The following is a 14,819-nucleotide window of genomic DNA, read 5'->3' as shown; positions in this document are numbered from 1 at the left end:
TTGTTTATTTTTCATTTTAAAGAGTATTCCTTGGTTACAACAACAACTCTCATTTATAGTGAAATATTAAGTTCATTACAAATTGAAACGGACTTATTCAAAATCGTTTTCCGTGTTGTTTTATCTAAATGTTTTGCACACAACTCCTGGCATTAGTAAATGTCATTGACAGATGTGTTCAACTCTTTCATTGTTTTTACTCTACTATTAACTCAAACATGAATAAACATGTAATCTAGAATAAACACAAGCTTAACATTGACCCAATAACAAGTATTTCCAAACCTTTTTGTGATTTAAAATCCATAAACACCACCGACCGAGCCTGTGAAACTAGGTCACCGGTGTCAACTTAGAAATTTTACTTTCGATTTCACCACTCACACTTAGTGCACTGTTATTTAATGTTTAACCATAAAATGTTATAAAAATGTTTTTCTCACACATAATTTACAGATATTTGTGTCTACTAATTCGATGGCAGCCGCTGACACTTTCATTTTTTATCTATATACAACAATATTTTCAAGACGTAAATTGGCAGGGAAAAACAACAATCATGTGACAGTTATTGTTTGTGTCGGCTGTTATATTTGCCAATGTTTATTTGCTATTGTTTTTTAACAACTCCTGTATATTTTAATGAATTATTTCATGCATGAATGACTGCTATCGTAAATTCCGCCATTGCCAACGGCGGTGTCATAACAGTTAACTGGCTCACATGCTATCACTATAAATTGGCGAATACGGCTACGGAACAACAAACCAGTCGAAATCTACTGCATTCGTACTCTTATCTGTTCGTTTTTCTTTCGCACCAAAATCAGTACGGTCGGGAAAATAATTTTGAAAAAAAAAGTGAAATTCATTTTTTATTTTTTTTGTACTTTTCGGAAAATTAGACCCGCCGGTTTTGTAAACCAATTTATATAAAAGTAGTGGCCTTATTAATATTCAAACAGTATTTTGGCTACCAATTACGCTTTAGGGCAAGCCCATCTAGCTGCCATTGTATTATTGTATGTGTTCATCTCCGTAGATGACACTAAGTCATGTCGGAAACATTGTATGACATAGGGTTCTGATATTTTTCTTTTGAATACTTCTTTGAGGAGTTCAGTTTATGTATAATGTGTCCTTTGCCAGTACTTTCTCCTGTCTGTGTGTAATTCTCTTTTTAACCAGTACTCATGTATACACAGATGATATAGTCCCTTTTATTTGAAAGCTTTTAAAATATCGAAGTATAAATATAACATAAACCTATATCAAATAGGGATAGTAATGTTTTAACATGTTTGCTCAACCATTGTCCGAAACATATTCAAAAGGATAAACCAACTTTAAAATTTATTGCAGTATATTTCCATTATATAATAATAATAGGGTTACGTTTAAAAATAGCTGACAGCATGTGCATAGTCATACAAAATGCGAATGAGAATATGAAATAAAAGTCAATGATATGAAACACAATAATATTTACAGAATCACCATTCTAAACAACTTGTTTTTTCGTTGTACCTTCAGTCCCATTACCAATGAGTGAAAAAATACTAAACGCGTCAAAGCACTCAAATTATCAGGACTTTAATTGGAAAATGTTGAATCATGTCTTTTAATGTAAACGGTATTACTTCTGGCACTGAACACATTTACATTGGTTTGAAAAAAAATGTACATTTATCTAATACAATTAGTTTTGGAATATAATATTTGAATTCTATTTGGATAATAATGTTTGAATTATATATATAAAAGGTATATAATAGAACGTGTAAATTGGAAAAATGTACGAACCTGGTAGTTTGGATTTAAATATACTTTGATAATACAAGATATACAAGATATAATCATAATATAAAAATAGATCAAGAAATAGATTTGGGCTCAACATTTACAAGAGCCGTTTCCCTCGTTCTAAGTGTATGTCTATAAGGAAATGTTAGCAGTTGTACTAACTACGCCTGGAAGTGACATAAAAGCAAACTATGACTCAAATGGAAGAATATATTAACAAACTAATGACTGAACAACTATATGTTCAGATAAAATAAGCCCCACTTATCGCGAGAATGGCAAAACATGCTTTAAAAAAACAATTAAAATATACATTTACTTTATGAAAGATACCCTTACGAAGAAAATAACTCTTGTTGTTTGAAGTGAAAACAATTATATACATACAGCCCATAATACACAACATAATGTAAATATGTACCAATTTCACTGAATTAGCTCCGTTTGTTAGTATACATTTTAGCAGCATTTCTTGTCAATGCAAAACGAGAGTATCACCGAAGCATATCTCACGTGTTATACATGTCTAATTAATACAGTACATGATGATTATTTCAAAAATAGTATATATATATATATATATATATATATATATATATATATATATATATATATATATGGACTGTAGAATTATATGAAAGCAATATTTACACATTTGTCTTTTGATATATTCATTGTTTTATCCCTGAAATCTCATTATTTCAAGAAGAATGAGGTGATATTCTTTTCTTAATTAATCCGTTAGCAGCATATATACAGCACCTGAAAATATAAGAAACATTTTTAACATGTATTTTTAATCTGTGTTGTTGTCTTGTGGCGTCTGTCTGCGTAGTATGTCGTCATGTAGTGTAGAGTGGCGTGTTGTAGCGTCCTGTACGGTCCTGTAACGTTCGTCGTTATAGTTTCAATTATATGATAAACATTGACAAACAAACCAAGGCCAACCGACACTGTATACGATATGTATATTAGAAATTATAAATGTATTAAACCAATCCGATAGTACCTCATCAACGTAAAATGCGATAGCTCAAACGGAAAACATGATATAATGTAAGTCTGTTTATTTTTTAAGAATGTTTTTGAATCCAATTTCCTGGTTCAATTTAAGATTTTGATATAAAACAGAAGATTAATTTTTGCAAACGACGTTTGAAATATTAAAACATCAATTGTAAGTATTACAATTGTTTTATCAGCATGTTGAATATAATAACCACAAAGGCATTATCAATATGAACATAAACTTAAAAGGATGGACACGAAATCATATCCTTATTTTGTTTCTCTTAATAAACATATGTTGGGCACACAGAAAATACCTACTATGAAGAGTCTCTGGATGCAATCTTTGGTTACAATTTTCAAGGTTGTGGCTGAAATAAATAAAGACAATTAGTTTTGACCTTGCAGTCGGCGTCATTGAAGCAGGTTGTATCACGCATCAAACTTAATACATAGCTATTCGAATGTTACTTACAAAAATCATCAATACTACCTTTAAAACGGTATTTTGGTAAATATCACCTATATTTAATTAAGTGAAAATATTTTTTATACATACCCGATATTGAGGACGCTGGATGCGGTACTGAAAAAAGATAAATGTTGATATAAATTACTGAAATGCCTTTTACGCACTTAACTCTAATCAAAGTGGGCGAATTCGCCAATATCATTTTAACATATCATATCATTTAAATGAATTGCGACAAGCGAAATAATGCCTTAGATGCCTGGAAAAATTGTTTCTCTTTATCAGGATCATCGTTTATTGTTTGGCAAAAGATTAATCCTTGTAATTTACATTTTATTACTAATGTATTTTTAACATCGAAAGCCTTTAGTGTCATGTCAAATATGTTCTTTTTATTAAAGGATACATACTTTCACTTAGATGGATCAGTCCCTTGACATGTTAAATCATTGGTCATGCTGTCATACATCTTTCAGACATATAAAGCTTTGCTGTATTATATAGCTTATGTCATCTATCTTTTTTCTGCTCGTTACGGTTCTAGTTATTTCCAAACTTGACACCTTCGTCGTTCTGACGTTTACATAATCTGCTGGTTTTTGTTTGTCATATTTACTTACCGGTTCATTCGGATTGATGTAGTTGTACATAAAGTCCCAAGAGAACATGGATGGTTGATGATCATGAACTGAATAAAACAACAATATATGATGTACGTTTCGCACATTATTACTTGCACAGAAGTGTTGATAGCTCTTCAAAGTATATGTGGAAAAGAAAACAATAGTGTATACATTTTTTTCATTAGCAAAGACTAAGATAAATAATTACGCTACGAATCGAAATGAAAACAGTTTATTTGAGCCTTATTTGAATAAGTTCCTATAGCGGATACATTGCAACTTATATACACAAACTCAATGTTATAGCTTGCACATACCCTGTGTTTCACCATAGTTATCGCGATCCTTGTACTTCCGCTTTCGGCGAACATCGTCGGAACTTCCGGAAGAGGTTGAGCTTTCCTCTTCCCATTCCTGAGGTCTGTATGCTGAATCGTTCCTTCCCCATGTGTTGATTTTTGTAGGCATTGCAGTCGGGAAAAATCCGTTGTTCGGGAAACCCGATATCCCCATACTTTAATGGAACATACTTATTATCATAAGGCTGATTTGATTTCATGTCGATATTGACATGTCCCTTGCAAAGATTTTACCAATAATATTTATGTGAAATGTCGATACATATACCACTTCACAACCGCCCCTATATTGTTTATTCCAGTTATATTTGGTTAAGCCTGGTTTTGCATTATAGTATAAAGGCGTTTAACGCTATTTTTAAACCCAAGTCAACGCCATCGTCTTAACCAATTATGGTAAATTGTATATCTGGAGTAATCTGTTAGGTTCTGCTTTACGAACCGAATACGACTTATTATGTAAAATACCTTCGTATCAAGCCTATTCAATAAAACTTCAAAGCGCTCTCTGTTTGCAAATAAAGGTTACCGCCTAGAACTATTTTGATTGTCAATTTAGTATTAGCCCTGGGAATGGCATACCCTTCATTGACGACCCAAAGGTACCTTTTACAACGTTTCGATAACCGCATACCGGTTTCACAATACATTAATCAGAGTATACCTTATTCATAAAAGGCATTATATATTTCATTTTCTAGGAAAATAAACATTTACCCCTCCTCAGTGTAGAATCTCCTTTTCTGCTGTCTCCTTTTCAATGTTAACTTTATTACCAGGAAAATGACAATAGCCAATAAAAAGAACAGTGGAAATCCAATCCCAAGTCCAAGCACAAGATCTAGGTTGTCGTCGTCTTTCATTGGTCTGAAAATGCAAATAACATCAAGCATATAAGGTTGAGATATAGGACAGAGCGTACATGCCAAAAAGCATACATTTTTTATGGGCTTTAATGATAAAACTAGATTTTTCTTCCACAAAAACACTATTGCACATAAGGGAAACGAACTATAAACAAATTATATAGCTAATCTATTTTCTTTATTATTCAGGTAAATGAATATTTTGAGTGAGTTTTGTCTGCACGTTCATCTTGTTTGTTAAACTATTTCATTAGAATGATGCGCTTTTTCATTATTTGTCCTTTAAAACGCACGATACTTACTGGCAGACCGGTTTCGTGTTTATTACAACACACACTTGTTTATCGCCACATGAACCACGATCCAGTATATACAGATCACACAACAATTTTGCTGAGTCGGCATTGTGGTCAACTGGTAAAAAAAAAAACAAGTATGTTTTGTGAAAATTTAGGGAAAACATTAAAAATGCAATACGTTTGTTAAGAAACAAGCAGAACAATATTTAAAGGAATCATATACTGTTTTGTTTTGGTTTGAAAAATAATGTAAACAACATTCAAAACAAATATTTGAGAACAGTAAACAAATAATTAACAAAACTCGAATATTTTGCTTAATATATATATACATATAAAGTAAAAACAAAATGTTTGGAAGAGAACACTATAACAATAATTTTCGAACAGGCAATATTTATTTGTTAGAAGTAAAGACAAAATGTTCTGACAAAAAAAGTTTATGACCATATACACGAAATTCAAAATATAATGTGGTTATGGATATACAATGGGTTCTCATAAAATCCGACGAGAGACGTTTAAAAATGTATCATCTTTTCCCTCATGTCTGTTTCCATTACGTCAATATATTTAGCAACAAAATCAACAACAATGATTCGTTTTTAACTCATATTTTACTTACTTTGAACACCAGCCAACGCACTAGCTGTTGCGGTATAGTTTTCACCATTGACTTCCAACATGACGTTATCTAATTCACTTGTGGCTTGACTGAGCAGTTGGGCAGCCTCCTCAGAATCTTCTTTGATTATTGTTGCGTTAACTTTGAGACTGCCACTGAAGGAAGGCAAGCAACATTAACGTTTTATTGTTAGAAAGCTGTTACACAGCTAATTCCAAATTGAATGTAAACAAATTTAGACAAAAATAGTTTACAGTATTTTGATGTTTATTCAAGACCACACATTTCACATAGTAAACAACAAAATGTATGGGAAATATCACATAATCCCAAAAATTGTACATATAAACTTTTTGTTACTATTTCTTGAACCATCACCATCATCAACAACAACAACAACAGCAGCAGCAGAAACAACAACAACAACGTTTAATGCCTCCAGGCAATTATGCCAAAAGCATATAAATAGTTTACAAGCAAACAGGTACAATTTAGCGAAGCAAAATGATAAAATGTGAATGATTGTTAAATAGTAGTGATGAAGTAATTTACAATTAAAGGTAAATATAGGACACTTACGTAAAAAAATATTTGTTAAACAGATGTTAGGGGAAGTGGTATTTATTCAATCGAAATTATGAACATATAATGAACTAATTCGTGATTATTATGTCACGTGCTATTACTATAACCAAATTGCTATGAATGAAAAGTACCCTTAAATTGTGACTGACATTACAACGGTGGATATCTAGTGAATTAGTTGCAGCACTTTATAATTAATTGCAATTATTTGTATAATGTATTTTGTGTGTAAACTGTCCATCTGGTGAAATTGAATTATGATGTCATGTTTGTTAAGTTCTTTGCATAGTATATATTTGATATTTCGAATAGTCTAAGGGAGACAATTTATGTAGACATTTACTGCACCTTTAAATAACGTCCCTTAGACCTTGGTCAGTTCAATTGTTTACATGTTAAGCGATGTCATTGGTCAAGTGATCTTTATGTAAAAGATTTCCCTCCCTGTTGAAATTTTGAGAAGTTGAATCGAAGCTTTTTTATATTGTTTTAGTTTAGGAACTAATGTGGTCAGTATTGTTTACATTTGCATGGCGATACATAACAATCCTTCATAAACACACTTAGTTTTTATACAGTGTTAGTATTTTGTCCAGAAAGTTTTGAGACTGTCTATATTTCAAAACGTTTTAAATATAAATCAACAAACAATAAATAGCTGTGTATTTAGACTATTCACGAGTTTCCTTTTGAAAAATAGAATTAAATAATCTCATAATAAGGAAGGAAATGGTTGTCAAGACAACCCATCTAGCGCTTCACGGATCACTTTGAAATTGACGTTTTCTGAAAATCACAATTCATATATACTACTCCGTCTAAATAAAAGAAGCCAAAACGTCACGTCAAAACATAATACGACAGTATGACGTCAGCTGCATCACTGCGTCAATTATTAACGCAATCTAACTGTAAACATGGTTGTAACGATCAGCGAAAGTAGAGAGGTATTTCGAAGATGTCGGAAAAATCCAACGTTGACGTCACGCACCGAGCAGCGCGCTATGATAAAACACTGTGTTCGCAGCGGGATAACTCCTACAAATACGTTTACGTTTCTAACACGGGATATATAAAAGCCAGCATGTTCAAAGGCTTTGATATTTCGCTGACATGGACGTTTCAGTGACGGGCATGGAAATGTGTGCGATTTAAAGCGGAGCGGCAGACCGTCAGTCGTGAGTGAAAGTGACGCAAATTCAGTACGGGAAATGTTACAAGAAGACCGGCGGAGGACAGTGAGGGAAATTGGCAAATCCGTTCAGCTAAAAAGGACAGCTGTTCATAATATCAAAAAAGAGTGGAACGGACAGATATTCAAGCAATGGGTTGATCGTCACCGTATGTGTGTACGTGCAGAAGGAGCGTATTTTGAAAAACTGTAAATGACGTGACGCAATGGGACAACGAAGTGCTCCGTAGCTTGTAAACTGTACTTTTTGTAATGATTGTTGAATATGTTCACTTCGTAGTTCATTGTTGAAACTTTCAGGATTTGTTTATATTAGAAACAATTGACAGCTGATTAAATTTTAAATGCATCCTATGAGTGGTAAGCTTTTTATGAATGCAGTCTCAAAACTTTCCCGACAACCCTCGTATTGTGTTGTTTGAAACGTTTTGTGCTATTATTTCTGGTTTGTGATTGTTTGTTTTTGTGTTCCATATCTTTAGAGTTTACCCTGTGCCACTAAACGGAGTATATGTTTAAACTTCCGGATAAGGGCTTGTTTCTGTAGTTTTTCATATAAATATTTACTATTGTTTTTGTAATTGCAATGTGTTGAGTTGAACACTTGCATTTGGTTGATTTGATGGGATGGGTTATGTATTTTCGTGGTTTGAGACTTTGGATAATTGGTTTCAATAACAGCATACATTACTAATTGTTCCTTATATTCTATGTTGCATTCAGGTGTTAGGCTTTCAGTCATAACCAGAGATAACTGCATTCACAGTGGAAGCTGAGAATGAGAGAACGAGGAGTTCAGTCCCTTAGACTTGGTAGGTTATAAATGTGAACTGTGTTTAAATGTTTGTATATTATATATGTGTATTGTATGTGTTTTATACTTTTAACACCACTGGACAATTGCTTGACGTTTGTTTGTATAATTATATGCAACAGACATGCTATAAAATTTCTTTAATATTACAAGAATATTCATCTTGTACTAAACATTTTTTTCTCTATATTTGGAACGTATCATTTTTATATATAGATTGATATAATGTTGATCAAATGCTGAAACGTTGCATTAATGGAGTATTTCGAACTCACGTCTTTCAAATATTTTTCCCTAGGTAAACACGAAAACTATGAAAATGGAATGAAGTTAGATATATATTTTGACATATTTATGGATGTGTAACAGGTTTCTCAGCTTAATGATTTTGAAAACTTGTGTTTATTTGACAGTGACAACGGTATGTTTTAAAGAATAGTTTACGTATATCACGGAGTTTCGGATATTCTAAAAGAAAATTATATTTCGATTCTACTTGGTTTGGACTGCAGTTTTTATAAATTGTATTTATTGTGTCGACGGATATTTTCATACAATCGAGAACAATGATTTGTACAAACACTTACATTTCAATGTGAAAAACATTGACTCTTTTAACTCTGTTTCCCATTGTCGCCATGTAGTATTTCAAAAGCTGCAATGGAAATATATTACCTAAATTACTCATCGTTTCCAAGTAGCATGCTATTATCATTTTAATTGCTACCTAGTTTATTATATACGTGTAGTATAACCATGAATCCTAGTTAACAAACAATTAAATGAATGAATAGCTTATTTCCAATATACATCTATATTTAAGTGAGTCATTTAAAGGTTCCCTATACAGCAAAGTTTATCGTATTACCGTTTGTCCAACATCGTCTGCCCATTTTTGAAAAGTGCTCGCTATCGAGAAATTAACATTCTGCAATGTCGTTGCAGGAATTTGGAAAACAATAAACACTTCTATACCATCCTCTGCAACAAAATAATATAATTGTTTTAAAACAACCATATGGAAAACTGGTGTTCAGTGAAAACGCGTAACCATGTATATACAACTGTACTTTATTGAGTTAAATGAATTTCATATTTTGTATAGAGTACATTTTTGAAATGGTATTTACTCATTTCATTACATGGTTACGCGTTTGCAAAACCACTACAGTTGCAGAGACAAGAAAGAGGTCAAATCAGCTTACCAGTTCTTTACCTCTTAGCAACAGGGGGCATATTAGAAGTAAACCATGCAGATGTTCTAGGTGTTTTATAGCACCTGATACCTTTTCTCTGTTTGTTAAAATATTGGCTTCTATTTTTGTATCAATTATTATTATCATTATATTTTTGTACTCAGTTTTCAACAAAGTTCCAATTTGCATATTTCGACCAAATGTTAACAATGGTTAAAGGGAATGCTATAGTATCCTATGAACCATAAACTCGTGAGCAAACAAATTACCTTCTGGAGCTAATGTTGTGGTAGTAGCAGCTGCAATAATAAACAAAAGGTATTAGGTGTTTTATATAACGATCGTGATTCATTTCACTATATATCCGAAATAACGCTCACTTGATACAAATACATTCATTTCAAAAAGATGAATTAAAAATGAACGTACTAAATAGCACACAGGTGCCATTACTGTTCTCTTGGTAGTTGCGCAAACATGAACAATTATATCCACCAATGATGTTGTGACAGTATTTATTTTGTGCAGTACAGTTGTTGAGCAGCGGATCAGCGCACTCATCCACATCTATCTCACACCGAGAACCACCCCACTGAGCCCTGCACATACACGCGCCTGTTGTGTGGTTGCACGTCTGCTCAGACGTTTCGGCATGATCAGTCGCACAATCGCACATGTTGTTACAACTATCACCGTAAGTGTTTCCACTGCAAGCTGAAATTGAATATATTTTATTAGTTTGTAAAATTGAATTTATTCTTTTATATGATAAATATTACTCAATAGGATTTAAGTATACCATCTGACATGTTTTAGAATCGTATTTCATTATCACGATCCTGTATATAGTTGTATACTTAATAATGAGTTATCATCCAATGGCAAACAAACACCAATTAAACATATGATTATACCAAAATTGAGTGACAGCAGAATTATATACAAGTTTCAGAAAGCACCGCAATGGTTGTATACGAAAGCTTCTTGTGTGTTTTTCCCAGTTGTATTATGCTCTGAATTTATATTCTTGATCTGAACAGCTATCAAAAGAGCAATCAATGTGGGTGAATGTTTGTTTTATATATACATGCACTGGGTGTTTACTGAAACTTCACTACATTTGTTAATTTTATTTAAAATAATTATTGATTTTCATCATTCAATTTAATCATTAAACAACTTCTTTAGGTCTATAACCACCATATCATTCTCAGTGATATTCAATAATTGAACTGGTATATTTTACACCGGCGCCCAATTGTATCATTATATATATATATATTTATATCGTCTAATCGTCAATCATACGCATTTTTCTGGTAAATGAGTAATTGAATGCCTACGGAGAAGAACGCTTTAAGCTATGCTTTCGTTCCAATCCATTTCAATATTATAGACAACTTGGGTGTGTGCATATTCTGTGTAGTTTGTTTGTATATGTTGAATACAATATCTTTAAATCAATCGTATCATTATTTTAAAGATTGTCATTTTGTATAATTATATCTTTTCAAGGTACGCCAAAACAGCATATTTACAATTGTTGGGTATTTTGTTATGTGTTAAAATAGCTTACTGTCCAAACGTTTGTTTACAATGCACAACACATTCACCTGCAAATTCAAATACATCACAATGACCAAATCTATCTGCAAAAAGCCGTTTAATGTTTTTTTTTTTAAATGTTTTTATCTTTTCACGTTAGATCTGAAACAAACATTACAAATTAATCGTCCACATTTAAAAAGCCTCGGTTACATATACAGTCGTAGCCCTCCATTTTGTTTGAGCAGTTTGAATTTGCAGGACATGTGAACTTTGTTGGATCAGCGCATTCGTTTACGTCGGTATCACAATTAGTTCCTGTCCATGTTGATTTACAATCACATACTCCTGTTGCTGCGTTACATACTTGTGTCGCGTTTTTAGTGTTCGCTTCGACGCAGTCGCACACATTCGCACATTCCTTGCCGTATTTGTTACTCTCACATGCTATGATAGAGCATTAAATAACGAACATTTTCATAGATAATTACTAGATGAGTGTGCTTTGTTTGATTTTCTCACTGCATGTTATAGTACAATTTTTTGATAAAAGGTTAACTTAATCTTTACAGAGAATCAAACGTAGTGACTTAATAGTTATAAATATTACTGTCATCCAAATACGCATAATTAAACCTCAAAGGCCAAAGTATTTAAAATTTGAGTGATAGTTATTCATCATACAATACTTTGGTTCTACAAAACCCTGACAGATCTTTATCCACCCTTAGAGTACATCACTCTACACTTATATTTCGTTTATAAACCATATCAATTACAGTGTATATTTGAAACTTCCTAAACATTTTTTAGAATATTTAACTTAAGATAATTTCAGCAGAAGTAAAACATAAACAAACTTGCTTTCTTTAAAAAAATCGCTGCTAAAGGAAGAACACGAAAGCAAATGATTAAATATTAAGGTTTTATTTTGCTTCTTAAATATTTCTGTTGGCCACAGTTGAGGTTTTTAGACTCTTCGAGATACATAACAAAAATAAACAGAAAAGTTTCTTCTTTAGAAGTATGCTATAGTACGAACCAGAGCAAACGGGTTCTGTTCCGTTCAATGTTCCATTAGCCAAACACCATCTGGTCAGGTCACCGGCTGTATGGACGTACGTTGTGTTACATTCGTATGTTACGGAGTTGTTGATGTCAACCACTGATTGGTTAGCAATTGCGTTAGAAACGCTTGACACATTGCAGGTCACGACTGGAAAACAATACCATTAAAATGGTGCTTTGAATAGGCTTACAATGGGCGAGATGCTTCAGCCATTCAAAACTCTAAATAACTGTAGTGTATGATGTGTCGCTGCAAATCCTAGCATAAACGTTGCACTTACTGAATTCTAAATGGATATTTATTGGCTGGAAATCTAGATTATGTTTTCAAAAAATTACATTTATTGCAATCTAAATGCAAGAATGAACTAGAGAATGCTTTTTTGAAAAAGCGCTTGTCTCAACCATTGTGTTGTTCTAGGTTAGAAATAATCAATGATGGACATGAAATTTCTACTTTTGGACTGGAGACGAAAAAACATAAGGGTCAACTTCTGGTCATGACCAACCTGCATACAAAGCATGAAGTTCCTGGGTCCAGGCTTTCATTAGTTATTGAGCGGAAAGAAGTGTGTCGTACGGACTGGTGACCAACAAATTGTTTTTTACCTAAAGGTCACTTTGACCTTGACTTACTGACATAAATATCAATAGTGGTCATCTAATAATCAAGACCAACTAGCAAACGAAGTTTCTGGGCCAAAGTGTTGTTAAGTAAATCAGCGAAAACCGTTATTTTACCTGCAGGTCACCTTGACCTTTGACCTACTGACCTGAAAATCAATAGGGGTTATCTACTAGTCATGATCACCTGGCATACAAGGTATGACGTTCCTCGGTGCAAGCTTTCTTAAGTTATGGAGCCGAAACCGTTTCTTCACCTCAAGGTCACGGTGACCTTGACTTTTGACATACTGACCCAAAATCAATAGGAACCATCTTCTAGGCATGACCAACTAGCATACCAAGTATGAAGTACCTAGCGTTCTATAGTTATTGAGCGGAAACAAAGTGTGACGTACAGACGTACAGACTGAGAGACTGACTGACCGACAAGGCAAAAACAATATGTCTCCCCATGAATGGGAAGACGTAATAGGATAAATTAAACCCCACCTGCCAATGTACGTTGATTTAAATTGATATTTATTTATCATATAATACTGTGATTCTACGATTTTTAGAAGTAGAAATACAACATGATAATTATGTCCGTTGGCAAAATTCAGAAATGTTAAAACGCTGTTCAGATTTTCTCTAAATAGAAACATACCTATTGGTGATTTTGTTGTGGAACTCGTTGGCGAATCGGTTGAAGTTTGCTCTGAAGAAAAAACGTTCGTTTTATGAAACAAATTGTATTTAGACGTTTGGTTCATATACATGCCTCTCTTAAGTGGGCACCAACAAGGGAAAAAGGTATTATAGTAAATACGAGGGGCATTTGTTATAATTGTAACTGAAGAAATGATATTTTTGCTAAGGATAAACTCAAACGTCTACGTTTGCATTACTTGTGAGTGTCTATTGGTTCAACAATAGTAAAGATTTAGCAAGAAATAAAACACTGACAAACCTTGATGCACCCTTAGCTCGGGATTTCTCAACATTTGTATTATATAGTTAGATCTGGTGATTTCAAATATATATTGAAAACACCCGACACATTTATTTATAATATTTCACGATATAGAATTCCATCAGAAGAAATTCATTAACTTAGTTGACTTCCAGTTTGATTATTGAGAGGTTACTTTTTTCAACAGTCCGTTACGAAGATCATGATTGACTTTTATTCACTTTATGAAAATCCGGGCATAAGTTCAATCCCTTCAAAATAAAGACCAAAAATTCAAAGAATTAAGTTTTTTTTGCTGTTGAAAAATAAAATCTCTGAATGCGCTGGGAAAAGTTTGAACCAAATGCTTTTTAGTAACAGCAATGTTTACATTTTACATTTGTTCAGTTCAACGTAGTAAATACCTTCAGAAATCAATGCGATACGAAAACTACAGTGTTTTGGCAATATCTATTAATATCAGAACAATTTTCTATCACTCTATTTGTGTGTTTGACTATGTCAATTAATATATTTTTGATACATATTTAAATTGGCAATGTTGCACAGGCATTTTGTGCCGCTTCATGGAACATTCAAAAATAAAAAAAATGTGGAATTTTATGCAATGGATACATAGTAGAACAATGACTCTTTTCATGCAAACAATAAAGTCACTTCCTCTTATATAGCTAATAGATAATAGAAGTGCTTCAGTTGCACGAACGATGGGATGTTTTAGTACTAGGTAAGCAAACGAAATGACGTAACAGTTTCTTGTTACTGCAAAAAAAAACCCAGCGGTC

The 14,819-nt window shown here is 32.9% G+C and overlaps 1 protein-coding gene across 1 annotated transcript in view; it reads right to left on the bottom strand.

Annotated features, from left to right (window-relative positions):
• Positions 1–1,341: 1,341 nt before the first annotated feature.
• LOC128235741 (mucin-4-like) overlaps positions 1,342–14,819 on the bottom strand; it is a 76,300-nt gene continuing 62,822 nt past the window's right edge. The window contains exons 43-54 of the mRNA XM_052950542.1: positions 10,272–10,556; positions 10,112–10,141; positions 9,515–9,627; positions 9,234–9,301; positions 6,056–6,210; positions 5,434–5,545; positions 4,983–5,132; positions 4,224–4,420; positions 3,904–3,971; positions 3,371–3,397; positions 3,133–3,182; positions 1,342–2,565 (exon numbers count right to left, since the gene is read on the bottom strand). Of these exons, the coding sequence (XP_052806502.1) occupies positions 3,171–3,182; positions 3,371–3,397; positions 3,904–3,971; positions 4,224–4,420; positions 4,983–5,132; positions 5,434–5,545; positions 6,056–6,210; positions 9,234–9,301; positions 9,515–9,627; positions 10,112–10,141; positions 10,272–10,556 (1,217 nt within the window). The 3' untranslated portion in view covers positions 1,342–2,565; positions 3,133–3,170. The remainder of the gene's footprint in view (positions 2,566–3,132; positions 3,183–3,370; positions 3,398–3,903; positions 3,972–4,223; positions 4,421–4,982; positions 5,133–5,433; positions 5,546–6,055; positions 6,211–9,233; positions 9,302–9,514; positions 9,628–10,111; positions 10,142–10,271; positions 10,557–14,819) is intronic.

The sequence above is a fragment of the Mya arenaria genome, chromosome 5 (genome assembly GCF_026914265.1).
Source record: "Mya arenaria isolate MELC-2E11 chromosome 5, ASM2691426v1".
Taxonomy (NCBI): domain Eukaryota; kingdom Metazoa; phylum Mollusca; class Bivalvia; order Myida; family Myidae; genus Mya; species Mya arenaria.
This window is presented reverse-complemented; position numbering and strand designations above follow the sequence as displayed.